Source organism: Daphnia pulex, chromosome 2 (assembly GCF_021134715.1).
Source record: "Daphnia pulex isolate KAP4 chromosome 2, ASM2113471v1".
Lineage (NCBI taxonomy): Eukaryota > Metazoa > Arthropoda > Branchiopoda > Diplostraca > Daphniidae > Daphnia > Daphnia pulex.
The window spans coordinates 6,341,418-6,357,778 of NC_060018.1; the positions used below are offsets into that span (position 1 = coordinate 6,341,418).

The window sequence follows — 16,361 nt, forward strand, 5'->3', positions numbered from 1 at the left end:
TCCTCTTCCATGACTGCCGCGAGATGGTGCACGGATTCGTAGCTCGAGAATTTCGCGTGGGACATTTGATTTGAGTAAAAAAGATTGCACTAAGTCTAAATATGGTTGTTTTCCTGGGATATTGTAGCAAGAAAAATGAGGGAAAAGCTTTTTGATGTCGTTCGTCATTTTGTTATAACAGGACTTTTGCGTTCGTGAACAACTCTCATCATAGACCAACACTTTCGAATTTAGCGTAATTCTCGCGACATCATTTGTTTTAAATGCAACAAAATTGTATTTTCAACCAAGCACGTGATGTGTATATTAGGTAACAACAGCGAGCACTTTACCACACGTATGCTATAACACATTGATAAAGGACAAATGCAGAATCTGGCGCAAAATAAGATGAGCACTGATTTCACTTTTCTAGTTTTCCTCCCGTTCCGCTCACTTTTGTTTTTCTGTGCGAAATGAAGTTAAACTGAAAATGTCAATTTGCATCATCTTTACCTATACATGAAACGATCAAAATTACGACGGACACAAATAAAAATGCAACGAAAACGCATCAAATTGTAATTATCACAGATTTCCAATAGATTACATAGCAGGTCCTACACGCTGTATCAAATAGATAATACAGAGTAGGCTACTGCACTAGACCTGCTAAGTAATTTGTTGCTTTTTTTGACTAGAATAAACTATCATGTCTCTCCACACGGCAAATGCCAATCATGTCAACCAATCAACGCTATAAAAAAAAGTTAAAAAGGAACATCTCAAAAAATATCGTGGTTCATAATAAGGCAGTTTGAAACGTGGAACCTATTTGCTCAAACACACGGTTGAGGGCTCGTCGTCCGTAACGGGATACTAGGCGAAGAATCACGATGGTACGTCGGATTAGAAGCGATGATGGGCGTGGAACGATGGTAGTGCGTTGTCATCATTCGCTGTGGATTACATATGTTTCCTTGGATTTGACAAGTTTTGCACGGAGTCTCGATGATGGACGGTTGGCGTGTGAGAGGCACGGGGTTTTGATAATGGCCAAACGAGCAATGATTCCTTTCATTCTTGAAACTAATGTCGACTCCGTTATTCAGTTGCGGCACCTTTGATTCGTAGTCTTCTTCCGGGGTTGCTGGGCAGTCGCCAAGCAGCCACGTACTCGGAGATGTGTCGATAGGATCCAACTCTGTTGGCGACTGGACGTTGTCTAACATGAGCGGAATGTCACGCGGCGTCTGTTGATCGACAACCAACGGTTCCGAAGGGATGGATGGTGTCTCTGCTTCAATGGCAGTCAAACGGCCGCCTCTAGTACGCCAAGGCTCTTCACCAACGAGCCAGTACGTCATCATTTCACCTTTGCCCTGTCAAAATGATCAAAATGAGTTCAACTGATTCACAATAATCGCGGTAGAAAATGAGCCGCTTACCCGAATGGGAGTCATTCCGCGCTCTTCAATGATGTAACCACCTAACCGATCCAAAAGCTCTTTGGTGGCGGCGGAAATGTGAATTCGAAGAGCTTGTCCGGATGATTCCATTCTGGACGCAGTGTTGACCGTGTCGCCAAAAAGACAATACCTGGGCATTTTCAATCCGACCACTCCGGCAACGCAGGGGCCGGAATGAATGCCAATGCGCAGCTTGAGCGTTTCTCCCGGTCGATGTCGAATGTGGAAGTTGCGTATCTCCGACAACAGGTGAAGGGCTAGTGAAGCGATTTCGGCCGCGTGATGGTCGCCGTTACGAATGGGTAAACCGCTGGCTACCATGTACGCGTCGCCGATCGTCTCCACTTTGTAGGCGTCGTAATTTTCCAGGATCGAATCGAATAACGTGTAGAGCTCGTTGAGAAGGCCAACCACTTGCAGCGGTGTGCTCACGGCCGATAGCGACGTGAAACCGACGATATCGCTGAAATAAATCGTAACCGAGTCGAAACTTTCCGCTTTCACAGGTTCTCCTCGTTTCAGCGATTCCACCACAGACCTGTTGGATTTTAATTCTCAGATTAATATCATGTTTCTAAATTTAAATTATTAAAAAGCGAATTACTTTGGTAAGACTCGATGCAAAAGAGCTTCTGTTTTCTTCTTCTCCTCGACCAGTTGATCGGTCCTTTCCTGGACGAGACCTTCTAAATTATAAGTGTACTTTTCCATCATGATCATGATGTTGTCGAAAATGTTGGGCTTTCTGATAATAATAGAATACACATCATCAGTATTTTACGTAACAATTTTCTGTATGATTTTGAATAAAGACTTACAGTCCTGCTTCCATTTCCTTTAATCGACCGCGAATGGATTTGAAATCAGGCCGCATGTCTGGCGATTCGTGCCAGCAGTCCTGCATGCACCTGATTATGTAATCTTTGCAATCCAGTTGCGATATGGGCGGCCGGAAGAACTTGTAGAAGAACCACTCCGGGTGCGCTACCTTTTCGACGATTTCTACTCCAACCAATGATAACCAGCACAATGTTAGCACACGGCATTTGTTGATAAAATAACTGGGACACAAAAAGTTTCGTATTACCTTTGGGCGACATGGTGTACAGCAAATCACCCCAAGGTCCTTTACGACCTATGATCTCGTAGAGAATGATGCCAAAAGAGAAGACGTCACCTTTCTGGGTCCCACGCAACGGGGGATTGTGGTTGCGCAGCAGTTCGGGAGCTTTCCACAAAAGGCGTTTGCTACACTGCATTTTCATGCGGGCTTCATGACTGGAAGCTATATACAATAATAACATTCACAATATGACACGTTATTCAATTATTTCAAGACTATTTCAAAATTTGTAATTTAATTTACCCTTGAGTTCTTGCAGACCAAAGTCAGTGATTTGTAAAACCCATCGGGAGTCGACCAAACAGTTGGAAGATTTCAGGTTACCGTGTGACACAATTTCACTGTCGTGTAGAAAAATCATTCCCTGAGTAACGGAGAATTTTTTAATGATTATTGCATGATGTTTAGCGCAGCATTGAATTAAAAGACACCGGAAGGGGCAAATATACCTTGATCAAATCGGCTACGAGGGATGCGATGAAGATGGTGTCCAATTTGAAATCTGGATTTTGAAGGACGTCTTCCAAACTCCCGCGGGCGCAGTAGGCCGTCAGGATGAAAACGCCGCCGTACTCGACAGACGCGCCGATGAACGAGACGATATTTTCATGGCGAATTTCCGTCATCTCTTTCAATTCCTTGCGCACGTTCCTGGTCAAATCGACGTTCTTGTGACTGATGGCCTTGATGGCCACTAGGTTGCCTTTGTAGCTGCCGGTTCGAGTGTAGACACGCTTCAATCCCAAGTCGCCAATCGGGTCGCCTTTGACACCCGGAGTCGGTCCGATGCTTCCATTGCTGCTGTTGTTGTTGTTGGAGCCGTGATGGCCGCCAAATCCCAGGAGGGAGCGACGTGTGACGGGAATATCAGACGAAACCGTCAAGGCAGAAGATGGTGGGTCGTTGATACTGTCCGGGAAATTGGTTATGATGACCTCACGAATGTCCACTTTCCAGAGGAGGCAAGCCAATTTGTGCTCATAACGATAGTGTCTAATGGGGGATGAAAATAGTAATAAGTTTATCGACCACAAAAGTCGTCGAGTGAAAACAAAGATCTCACCTGGACACAAGGCCAATGGCCACAATGAGCACAACGCCGGACACGGTGCATATAACAAAACTCCTCCAGTCGGGTGTCGCAACTTGGACACACTTTTCGCCAACGAAGCCGCAGGGAGGTTCTGGAATTGGTGGACCCGATCCAAGCCAGTCGATTGGGCGACTCAAGTTAAAATATTGAAAGATCTATAGACGGAATTTAAAGGTTTAAACGATCGTGAACAAAAAACGTTGGCAGCCAATTTCAGGAATGGCGAGTTTCTCCATATTAAAAAAAAAAAAAAAAAAAAAAAACTCTAACTGGAAAATCGCAAGGTGAGAATGGGAAAGAGACGGAACTTACCGGCAAATCGTTCGGGGAATTGCTGCTTGAATTGTACTGGAAATACCCAACCGGTTGCATGACGTAAGCCGTTGTCTCGTCCGACGCCGAGGCTTCCGACCGCTTTCCATGGAAGGGAAGCATGGAAACCACGGTGTAATTGCCTTCAGCATCGCCGTTCGAGTCAATGAATACCTTGGGGGTGGAAAAAATCCCATTAGAAACATAAATACCAGTTGACACATTTCATGGTAGGATTGTTGTGTACTCACATCGAACCCAAGAACCGAGTGGTAAGGGCGATTGCGGATCCGTTCCATGATGTTCGTCCCATTGCGGGGATCGAATCCGTCGCGAAGAGCTTCCGTCAACGCCTTGGCGTAAATCATGATGGCGTCATAAGCATGATAGGCGTGAATAGGAACTTCGATGTCGTTGAAGATGATCGGGTGGTACGGCACGCAGAACGGCGGTCGAGCCGAGTACTCTTTGATCTTGGCCAGCACTTTCCTGTGTGACAATAAAATCAAGGTGTTAGATTGATGAAGCGAGACACAGCTAATTGGTGTTGGACTTGCTTGAAATCCGGATTACGCGGATGAGAAGCCGTCACTTTCAACACCGAGCGGAAGGCCTGGATTTCGTCGTCTTTTTTAATGGTGTGCATGTAAGGATCGAGGTAATCTTATGGCGACAAACAACAGAATGTTTAAAATCAACGTATCACTAGAACTGTGAATAAGACAACTTACTGCGACTAGTGTACTCCTGGGCATTGCTCTCTGGATCGAATATAAAGTCGTCGATGGAAATGATCATGTAGTCCCCGTTTCCCAACACTTTGAGCCCGTGGAGAGCTTTAACAAAATCGACAAGGGCTATATGTTCTCCAATGAACAGGTAAACTAAAACATTTAAACAAGAAAAAGATGAGAAATAATTGAATTATTGATCGTAGGAGAACATTCTTACCCCTAGTGCGTTTATAGGTTTTCCGGGCTATTTTGTTGATCGTTTCCACTTGAGCAGGTATATAATCGTCCAAATGAATAACGTCGGTCACGTCAATATTTTTATCTCTGGCGGAATCCTATACATATACAACAGTTCACGGGAAAGGTCTTTTAAATAAAAATTCTTCTCTGTCAAAATGTACTGACAATGAGAGCGCAACGAACCTTGATGGCGTCTTTGATTTGGATCCATTCATTTCTCCTTCCTACGATTATGATGACTTTGTTCCATCCGAATTTCTCCAACAAAGCCATGACCGATTTGGAGATTTTAGATGACGGTGGCAGCGTTCGAGCGAACGTGAAGTACGTCTGCGGCATTTCAGATAACTTCGTTTCAGAGCATTTCTATACGACAAAGAAATAAAAAAAAAATACAATTGTAATTTCTCGGAAACCTTCAGAATAAATTTTCTTAGAAATTTAGGAAAAAATTCTAACTCGAAATAAATTTATGAGCTGGTCGATATAAAATAAAGTTACGTAAGTGGTTCTAAACCTGAATTTCTCAAAAACTAGATTGTTGAGCATGTCGGGAAAAAAAAAGAGTGCGCATAATGAAGACTGGATCCTGGATGTTCAATGTCAATGATCGATTTCACGATTACGAATAGACTGGGGCGAAACCAGAATAAGGGTTTTCTTTTCCTATGAAAGTTTACGATACCTCTTCAGGTGTTTTTATTTTTTTGAAAGGATGGACCCATTACCGCAAAGTGGAGGATACCAATTTTATTGTTAGGGCGGCCAAATTGAATATCAAACCTGACCATGAGCAATGTTTTGGAAAAAGCAAAGGCAAGAGCAAAAATAAATTAAAACATAACTACTATAGCGGAGAGAGAGAGAAAAAAAAAAAAAAGATGGATGACCGCTGTCGGACAGCACAACTCTCGGTCGGACGGTCCACTAAATTTATCCACGCCCCTCTTCCTCCTTAACCGGAGGACAAATACAAAGACAAAAAAACTTCCAACAAACAAAACAAGTCTTGAAAAGAGGAGAAAGTCTTGTGCAGCTGGAACAACCCGAATAGGTAATTACTTCATTTGCATTTAATTACGGTCATCTCGAGCAGCAAAAAAAAAATGGAAATAAGAGAGAGACGGACAAATAAAGAGCCACAACAAAAGATGAAATCAGGACCAACGGGTTTTTGAAAAAAACAAAAAAGTTTTTAATCATTATTCGAGGGGGTAAACAGCTTGCACGTGCTCATTATAGGTTACCACTATCCTAGTCCGCTCCGGGACAACTTTGCAGTACGCATTAGACAGGATTACAAGGACGAGGCCATTCAGCTCAGGTTCGATTGAACCCGTAACATATAATCTATTTTATCATGAAAGAGGATTTCTCCCGTGATAAGAGATGATAGACTCCCCCCAAAGGAAAATGAACAGGAAAATGAACGATATTTGATTGAGTCATTACGTACATGCGTAATCATGGGTAGGTTCCAGGCGGCCGCCACCAGGGCTTCGGCTGCACACTGTCCATCGGGTCCAATGAAGGCGATGGTCGAGTTGTTGTCCCTCATTTCGGTCATGCGCCGGATGGCCAATGCCGTCAGTCCATCGTTCCCTACTATACATGTTCCGATTTTTGGATGTATTAGAAATTTTCTTTTTCCCTTATAAATCGCGCTCGTAGTAATTGCGCTGAGCAGCCAATAATGTGTGCAATTTTAAAAGAGCGTGTGCATACCCGGGTTGCCTATGTCGGCCGCAACAAATTGGAGCTTGCGTCCGGGCAAAAGATTCGGGTCGTTGTTGATTGTCTCGATGGCCAGCGGGATGGCGCCCAGCGTCATTTTGCTGCTCAGGTAAGAACTCAGGTAACCAATGGTCAACGGCACTTTTGGGTCGATGGCTGACTGGTCTGTTGGACGCGTTGCGTTCAGCATATGCAATGAGAAAAGAAGAAAACAAAAAGAAAATAGAAAACAAGGTCCAAAAACGGAAAATTTAAGAAGACGATCCAAATGTGTTATCCAAGATTGATGATATCGGCTGGGTTACGTTCAAAATCAGTAGATTTAAATATTCAAATCCCATCGAGACGGAGTCCATAAATCTAATGAATTAGCTAGCGTTCCAGCTCGAAATTTCACGAGCGCTCAACTCGTTATGGTCATTTACAAAATCCGTGTCGCCATGCCATAATAATGTGACGATAATAATGACACAACTCACAAGGTGCTGCATTTGTTATGCTGTGCAAACGTTTCACTTGGAAGACTGCACTCCTTGCTATTTGGATCACTGCCCGTGTTTAGAAAACCAACGACTCCACCCGTTCTGTCTATTAGTTGTGGCGGTTCCTCTAGATCATACAATTTTCTGGTTGCACTTTGCATTAGGAGATGAAAATTTACTTATTATCGAATTTGAAACAAACCTTATTTCAACCATGTAAATTGTAAAATAGTGTTAGTTGGCAAATCATTCCAGTTTTGTTCCTCCAAGAAAATCGGAATGTTTAAAATGACAAGCAATGATACATTTGCAAAGAAAAACTGTCAGCCACACTGCAGCATTAAAGAGTTCAAGAGAACTTTCAAGAAAATATGAAAATGTTATGTTTTTTTATCGGCATGGTTGTTTTCTACATAAACTTGGGATATTCCTGAAGGAACAACACTGGAATACTTTGCTGACAAAATAACTGATGGTTGTTTCAGTTTCAGAACTTAGATTATTATAAATGATTTTCAAATTTTGAAATGTTCGAACTTTAGTCTCTAGAAGCAAAGAGCAAATAGCAAATTTGGTATTTATCAAGATGTTTTCGTAAATCAACACGATTGCCTTCCAGATTGACTTAAAAACTAATATAAAAAACTTTAGCAATACATTTAATCACTTCAAATTGGATTTTACCTTGAGCTGGATTTCGAATGTCAACATTCCGATTCGTCGGAACAAAAACAAAACAAAAGCAGACGACACTTTTCTTATTTAGCTGTCGTTGAGAAATCAAAACAATCACAAAATTGACCCCTTCCGGCCAAATCCGAACCGCAAAAACGATTAAAGCAACTTTCTCGCTCGCGCTGGACATCCACTGAACAGATTTAATTTGATTGATTCCTCTAACGATTCTAATATCCAACAGATCGTCTCCACAAGTTACACTAAGCACCGCATAGACAAAATCAAGATAAAAATTTGCACGAAACTCCCAGCAGATAATTACTTTTTGACCGAAACCGTCACAATATTAAGACCTTCCCCCATTAATTAACGAATTTCTTTGTCCGCTGTGAAATTGCCTTCCAACGAGTCAATCCTGAAATGAAAAGTACGAAACGGCCAACCCTAAAACTTGATCGAATTGTGTGTGTAGCTCACTCGTTCACGTCAAACGCAAATTACTATTGTTTCTCAGAATATAACACACGAATTGAAAAACAAAAAAAAAAAGAGAAAATAATTTTTTTGAAGACTCACCCGACGAGATTAGGTAATCGGATTGGCTGTAACGTTGGCGGACGGGTGAGGACTTTCCGCCTCCGCCGGAATTTTTCATTTGATCCGACCATCCCGGATCGGCAAAGCTAAAGGTATCGTCGTCGTTGGGACAGGACTCTACTGACCCATCGCTGGGTTCCTCCGAGGTCATCAATCGCAAAAGATCACTGTCGCTTATGTTGAGACGGAATGAGGCGATGGCCGAGTTGGCACGGCTGACGCCTGTCCATAAGCCAAGGCACAACAAGACGGTGTGAATCATCATCTTCGTTAGAGTTTCAGATGGGCGTATACCATCACTCAGTTTAGCATCATTTCCTCCCGCTCAGCTCTCGTCCAAAAGGCCCTGCAAAAGATATAATGACAAATTCAAATGAGAATCGATAAATAATCGAATATATTCAATATAATTATTTTTTAAGTTAAACAAGAAGTTCCCTAAATTCTAATCATCTTTAATTGTTTCACAGATGGTGTTCTAAACATTTTTTTTTCACTGTTAAATTCTTAGTGTCATTTCTTTTGAGTTCGATCCTTTTCTCACACCTTTTGTGCGTCTGTTTATTAGCCACCTGGAGAAAGAAAAGAAAAATAGTTCTCTGCGCTTATTGCGGAACAAACATATTATTGAGAGTCTGAGAAATAGCGTGGGGACGCGCCGTGTCGGGGCCATAGAGATCGAAAAAATTTTTAAAAGCTAATACGGCCTACACACAACAAACTATTTGTAAAAAAAAAATTATATTTCCTGTTCTCACCCCCGGCCGTTGCTGCTGCAATCCGACGCATATGTGTTCCAGACCGACGACCAGCTGCGGCCTTTTGCGAAGCTTATTTTATTTTGTAGCCCAGCATTTTATAGATTTTCAGTTTTATTATTTCGCGAAAGAATCCCTTTCAGCCCCCCACGTGCAGCATGTCACCTTCAAATAATTCCGTAAAACTTCCCTTCAATTTTTAAAATGGCCGGATAGTAAATAAAAAAGCAGTTGTCACCCCCTTTTTTTTCTTCTTACACAAATGTTATTGAGTGAAAAAGTATAAGCGTTTTCTTCTGTAGTTATCCTCGTTAAAACCAAGTGAATCCTTCCACTTTTAACGACAGTTTTTATACTTAGACACAACGACATCTTCCCTTCTCTCCCTCATATTTCGTTTTACGACCGCTTCAAAATCCTTTCCGGGAAATATTTCCGAGCTGCTTTACTATCGCGAACCCAATAGGCTATACAATCAACCCCAAAAAGAGTGGCACGTAATGACGTAATCCTTTGCTGGGTGCAAAACTGTAAAAAAGAAAGAAAAAAAAACTAAACTAAAGAACTAGAGAACAAATTGTCTGAGTTCACGGTACACTGCATCCTGTGTTATCAGCTGGGCATACCCCCAAACTCGTACATTTATGAGAAATTTTTAAAGACTTTGTTACCCTTCTTGATTTTGTTTTGTGCCCCAAAATAATTTCCCTCCCACGTTCATTTTGGTTTTCTATTATTGGATGACAAGGTATTCGAGGGCGTTTGGGTACGGTGATTTCGAACAACTCTGTGTGAAATTAAAAAAAAAAATTAACAAAAAAGAAAAACCCAGAAAAAGAAAAGCTATTATTAACCGGGAAATGGTTTTTCGGTCGAATCTTATTAAATTATAAAACAACAAATAGAATCTTAAATTTTATGTCCAAAATTGGGCTAGCGAGTCAAACAGGTATCATAACAAATGGCCAATCTACTAGTATTTTGACGTCAAGCTATTAGTTATTGCCAGCGTCTCAGCATTCTACGCAGGATACAAAACGTGCTGTGTAAGCTAGCGAAAAAGTTAGCAACGAAAAATAATTGGAAAGATTATGTAACCGGTGAAACTAGTCTGGAGAATATAAGGGAGGACGCAAAGGTTGTATAATTTTACGACCTCTTACATATGCGCTTTCCTATAGAGTCTAGAGTTCCTGTGTTACCTTATCGCTGGTTTTTTACTTATTCATTCTTTTCGAAAAATTACTTATACATGTGTGTGTTCCTCTCCTCCATTAATCACGAGGAAAACGCAACCCCAGTCAAAAGATATTGATCATTGACAATAATAATACTAGGGTTATTATTATAGTCTTTATATTCCCAGTCTAGCAGGGCCCTGGTGGGGGGTATTTCCTTTTAGAAACGAACCAAAATGGCCATCCCCTAAAAGTTACGCAATATCATGCTGTAATCACAAGAGAGGAGATATAGCAGAGAACGAAAGCCAACAATAAAGAGGTTAAGGTAGGTCGAACCGCAGCGGGTCGTTGTTTTTCTCCTATATAGCTGTTGTTCAAAAAGAATGAAAAGAAATCCTCCACGGGCTGCTGGAGAAGAGGGACGAGAGTTCACAGAGTACACGATGAAGGCTCAACGGTTTCCATGCGGAACGGGAAGAAAGAAAGAAAGAAAGAAACAGATATAAAAGAAAAAAGGACTGAAATGAAGCAACCAATGCAGAGGCGCGCTCCTCCGTTATTAGAATTTATGTTACGGTAGGTCGTCGCAAGCTCAGCGTATAGAGTTGCTGATGGCCATTTTCATACTGTATGAGCGAGGGAAACTTCAACATCAATGGCCGCCAGCATCAGCCGAGCCCCGTTCTTGTTCCCGACTGTTAATGGTGGACAAACTATGTGTGGGATCGTGAGGTACACTTTTGAAGTTTTTTCCCGTCCCGGCTAGGACTTGAAAAGAATAACGATAAAAGAGGGAGAAAAGAAGAAAAAGAATTGTTTTAAATAAGTCACGGAGGGTGGTCGGTGGCGGTACCGTCAAACAACATTCCAATCTTTAAGTTGTTCAAATCCTTCACCCTAGCTTTGATCAACGCAACAAAACAGATCGTGAGGTGAAATGTTAATCAAATGGATCATGTTCTCCGGGTCTAAGAACAAGACACTGTGCTGAAAACAGGGCAGCCATCGAGCGGGTGTCTCCATAAGTAAAATTTTGATTCGTCTCTTTTTAATTTCCAGCTCTCTATCGCAATCACTCAAACGCCTGATTTCCAACTTGCCAATCACCTTTTTTTGGAGAATGTCGCTCGAAAACGAGTTATGTTAGAACCAAGAGCGAAAGAAACCAGTTTCAATAACGCCCCAAGTCTTTTCCAATTTGGACAGTCTCAGCGTTCGAGGGGTTTTTCATTTTCTCTCCCGCATCGTTACATTTCCACAAACAAAAAAACGCCGAGAAATTCCTAAGAGCCATTGTAAGTCAGGTAGATATTGTGTATAGAGAGGAGCTCCACAAAAACAGTTCACACATTGTGAAGGTCCAGAATGATGTTGCGCTGGCAACATCCCATTTTGCCCTAAAGAAACGAGATGAGCTCAAGGCTCACGACCGTTGCGGGGCTGTGCGGATCGAACGCCGGATCGTGACAGGCCGCCGTTCAAAGATTAAATAGATGCGTTCAAGTATGGAGATATAATAAAGAGTTGGAAAAGTTGGGCTTATAGCTGACCAAGCACACGTCGCCGGAATAAACAAAACATATTGGGTCGTCAGTTGGTGCGCATATGTTCGGGTGGGGGAAAAAAAACCATAAGAAAGGATCATCGGGTACGAAATTAATAATGTCCAGCAATTGGCCCATTTGAGCGGACAATGCTATATAACCAGCAGCCAGCCAACGCCGTACTGCAGAGCCGCTATAACAGGAGAAGAAAGTAGCGAGTTTGTGCTGCGTCTAGTGGAATAATGTTACGTGCGACTGAAGTTTATTTTGGTGTTTGCCTTGGCCAACCAACAACGCGTGATGAAGATTTAGCAAATTAAATTTTTAATTCGTTCCCAGATTGGATTATGTGTCCAGATGGTTCGCAAAAATACCATAAAAAAATGGAAAAAGAAAGAATATTATTTCGGTGTTTTCAAATGAAATTGTCGATTTTCTGTTTCGATTTTCCCACTTGTCGCAAGGAGGACCACCGAAATGGTCAAAGTCATAAAATTTCAAAAAAGAAAAGAATAAGCGGAGACAAAAAAAATCCGTCCTGACCAGCATACAGCATTTATTATTCCAAAGGAAACAAAGTGGCGCCAGTGATTGGTTTCTTGAATTGCTGCCGTGTTATTTCTCTTGGCAAAATCAAAAAAGGGCCTTCGAAAAATATACATGACCCCGAAAAAAAAATCCGTTCTCTTTCTTTCTCTCTCTAGAAAATGGTGAGGTAGACAAACGAAATCTAGAAAAAACGAACAACCGTAGGATAAAAAACAATAATGAATAATCGCGATAATTAAGTATAATATAAAGACGATGAAAAAATACGGTTGGCTAGTTAGATGGCTAGTTGAATCCTATGCCCTTTGATTTTGAAGGTTATAGTTTAGTTTGCGCCAAAGTGATGGCTGTTGTTATTGAAATGCGCCCAGGTATAAGAATATTGTGGCCATGACCAGCAACAAGAAAAATTCGATTGGCGAGAGCAGGTACACAACAGCGGCGCATTCAGCACAGCCAGCAGCAGCCCACAACCAGCAAGGCCCACATATGATAAGGCGAAATAGAAGCAGATAACTCAGTATAATATCAAAACATTTTTAAAAAATTCATGGGGCATTTTGGACACGTAATCTCAAATTCATTATATAGGAGAGACACCCGAAAAAGCTATCCGGTGTGGCCCTGCTGCGATTTCTAATGCGCACAGGCGAAGAAATGCAACGCATTCTTCCAATGAAACTGCGGCCGCGTTGCCTTGTTACTAAGGGACGAGAGCCAAATAATAATACGTCATAAAAATGGCAGCAGTGGCGATTGGTTGCGACGTACTATACGCCAGCAAGCGCGCCTTCCTTGTTACATTTGTTGCGGTCGAATAGAAGATGCGTGACGACAGTTTGATTCTGTGGTTCTCATATCGCCAACCAACGATCCATCATGCACATATGCACAGGAGTGTGTGCGTTACACACAGTCAGTCTGTACACTATATACACTAGCAGCAAGAAAACGCAATGAAGGACACGATTTCAAAGCAGCAGACAGGACAAAGAAGGAGGAAGAATAGCTGCTGCAGTACAGTTTTTGGGTTAAGTTGGGCACGGCAAGGCAAACTGCGTATATACCTGCTCAAAGAATTTGCATCGCTAATTGTTACATCGTCGTTTTGTATGTCTATTGCCGGCCTTCCTTGTAGAGTTTGTTTTTGTTCTTTTTTTTCTCTGGTTATTGGCGACCGGCGCCTCTCATCTCACGTAGCCGATGAATTGTTCACTATTTTATAGCTCGAAATCAGTGGCCGGATTTTTCAGACTTTTTCTTTCTTTAAATGAATCGAATTCTATACGTGCCCAATATATATTTCCTTTCCCACTCCACTACAAAGGCACCTTGGCTATATTATAAGAATGTCACAATGAGCGCCACTGGACTGTGTATACGTCTCACTTCCGACGGCCCCAGTTTCTTTTTCTTTTATGGTTGCCATTTTCTATGTTATAAATGATCCCCCGTCCGGGATTCCGAGCTGCGCAATCGAGTCACCAGTCAAAGGAAAACCCTCGCCATTTCCCCCCTCACTTTGGCGACATGCAATATTACAGGAGCCGAGAGAGAAAAGAGAGAAAGAAATCAAAAGATATAATCACGCAATCATGCGTCCTACCGGATGTACGATAGATTGCCGTTGTAGCTGCCAATCCACGGGGGCGTCGTTTGGCGTCGCTATGTTGCTCCTCCGTCTCCCGACAAATCAAAAAGGCCGAACGACAATTTTGATGATGGCGCCTAGCGACTGGTTGAATCTACACACTGCGCCAGCGTCGAGATGGATAACAAACAAGTGGTTGCGAGACCAACCAAATCGAATAGATTCGCTTTTTTTTATTTTTCGAATCAAAGTCTCAAAGCCAAAAACGAAATCTCCTAGCCAATAATAACCAGCAAATCAAACTACAGAACTAGATAGATTGCTGACATGAGAGAGAGAGAGAGAACTTGTTGAAATTTTGATCCGATCTGGTCGCCAGTTGGCCAGTCACTGAGGCAAGTTAGACCGGGACCAGTTGACTATAGAGTTTATATACAGTGAGCTGCGCTCGACTCGCCAGCAGCAGCTCACTCGCGCTCGTCGCTCTCGCTCACACAAACAACACACAGAGACAGACAGGGCAACAATATTTTAAAAGTGCACGTTCAAGTTAAGTATTTCTTTTTCTTTTCAAATTCAAAGAGAAACTGCGCGGGAGAAATTCGGTTATATAGAGGCTTAGGCATTTCGATCGCCTCTATAATTTGGAAGCTTTGAAGAAGAAGAAGATGGCTATACATAGATTTGATGTCTAATTACCGCGTATACTACACGCCGTATTATATAATAGCAAACTGTTTGATCGCCGTGTTGCTGGGTTTTTGATGGCGCTCTTTGTTTGTTTTTTTTCTTTCTGTTTTCATTTCGTGAAAGGAAAACACTGCTCAGTCTGGACAACGAGGGGGATCGCAACGATGTAGGTGTAAGCCGCTGGGGGCAGAGAGAGAGATTGCTGCTGGGATATACTACATAGGGGGGATGGAGAGACGAGAAATAAGGAGCAGCAGGAAGACAAATATAAGGAGCTGTAGGGACCCCGATGTTTGTGCTGTGTTAGCGATTCAGCGTTTATGTTATAGCCGGGGCTGCGCTGGCCTATACGCTCGTCGTTGTACCTCAAGCAGAGAGTTGCTCTCTCCCTTTTTTTCATCCTCTCCTTGTCTTTCTCTATTCTTTCTTTCTTTCTTCTTTTCTCTGCTGTAGTATTTACCTATAGACCTTTTTCTTTCGAAGAAGAATAAGAGGACAGATGATTGGAGGGGGGAGGAAAGAGAGAGAAAGAGGGGGGGGGGGGGGGGGAATTGTATGTTATAACGTCGGCCGCAGTTGCTGGCCTCGCCGACGTGGGTTTCAGGCCGGTCTCTCCCTCTCTCTACACGATGCCCAGTGGCTCCGAGTGTTTCCCAAAACTCATTGCGGGACGTCTCTCTCTCTCTCTCTCTCTCGTCGATGGGCATCCATCAAAACCCAAATGAAGAAAAACAAGGTTTCCCGTCGTGTACAGCAGGTATATATCAAATATATTTATTCCGGCTCGGCGCGCTGTATAGATTTCCCCCCTCTGCCCAGCAGCGGAATGGGCTTTTTTGTTTTTCAATTCTTTTCGTCGCTCGAGTTTTGTTTTTGTGTTTTTTACCTTGTCCTTTTGATATGTCTGCTGGTCTACATGTGATTTTCTGACTGACATTCGTCCAAGGATTTCAAGGCTAGTATTATTAGGAATGGATGAGAGCCGATGGCAAGAGTGCTGTGTGCGGAGGGCATGGATAATACATACACACACAGAATAACCAGAAATACAATGAGAGAAAGGCCATCCAGCGCAGAGACCCCAGCACAATGGTGTTCGCGGCTAACAACACACCTGATGCGGATTATATATGTGTGCATGCTTCTGCTTCTGAACATTTTGCCTTTTTTTTTATTTTATTCTATTTTTCCACGTGCTGCATATGGAGAGAATGTAAGTAAACAATTTTTCGCTACCGACAATAACAACCGGCCATCCGTCATGCAGGTCTGACATCTGCGGCACACATAGACATGTTGTATATAGCTACGTGTGTATATATATATATAAACTTATACGCAGCTATGCAATGCCGTAAATCATTCATATTCGTGACATAACAGTGTATAGATGTCTGACATTGTGTACAGCGCTTTCTTTTTATTTATTGCCCCTTATCGCTATTATATTATATTATACCGAAAGGCTGTAATATTACGTGAGCAACCTGACCAACCGGACAAAGAACTCAGCATTGAGACTTTGTCATTCGCCCAAAACGGTGATGTCGATTGTGCTGTCGGCATAAATTGGTTGTGACACACAAGTTAAATAGTATACATCCGGG

The 16,361-nt window shown here is 42.3% G+C and overlaps 1 protein-coding gene across 2 annotated transcripts; it reads right to left on the reverse strand.

Annotated features, from left to right (window-relative positions):
* Window positions 1–253: 253 nt before the first annotated feature.
* Window positions 254–14,468, reverse strand: LOC124188298 (guanylate cyclase 32E-like). Of its 2 annotated transcripts, XM_046580830.1 has the most exons (18): window positions 14,080–14,468; window positions 8,421–8,787; window positions 6,676–6,849; window positions 6,407–6,555; window positions 5,134–5,316; window positions 4,928–5,045; window positions 4,708–4,860; window positions 4,534–4,639; window positions 4,228–4,465; window positions 3,977–4,150; window positions 3,635–3,819; window positions 3,021–3,564; window positions 2,815–2,935; window positions 2,536–2,733; window positions 2,267–2,450; window positions 2,053–2,193; window positions 1,428–1,986; window positions 254–1,361 (listed from the first exon to the last, which is right to left on the reverse strand). In XM_046580830.1, the coding sequence occupies exons 2-18, from the start codon at window positions 8,704–8,706 to the stop codon at window positions 819–821; spliced, it is 4,056 nt and encodes a 1,351-aa protein (XP_046436786.1). In that variant the 5' UTR covers window positions 8,707–8,787; window positions 14,080–14,468; the 3' UTR covers window positions 254–818. The 2 variants fall into 2 exon arrangements, with proteins under 2 accessions (XP_046436786.1, XP_046436788.1); XM_046580832.1 differs by lacking the exons at window positions 8,421–8,787; window positions 14,080–14,468 and adding an exon at window positions 7,851–8,361.
* Window positions 14,469–16,361: the final 1,893 nt, after the last annotated feature.

What these genes read in the sequence shown, in the direction of transcription:
- LOC124188298 (XM_046580830.1), bottom strand. Translation starts at nt 8,706, where the DNA reads ATGATGATTCACACCGTCTTGTTGTGCCTTGGCTTATGGACAGGCGTC. An exon ending in GCCATTGGCCTTGTGTCCAG is followed by an intron (nt 3,565 to 3,634) that starts GTGAGATCTTTG and finishes ATCCCCCATTAG; the next exon opens with ACACTATCGTTATGAGCACA. An exon ending in TTGCATCGAGTCTTACCAAA is followed by an intron (nt 1,987 to 2,052) that starts GTAATTCGCTTT and finishes AAAATCCAACAG; the next exon opens with GTCTGTGGTGGAATCGCTGA.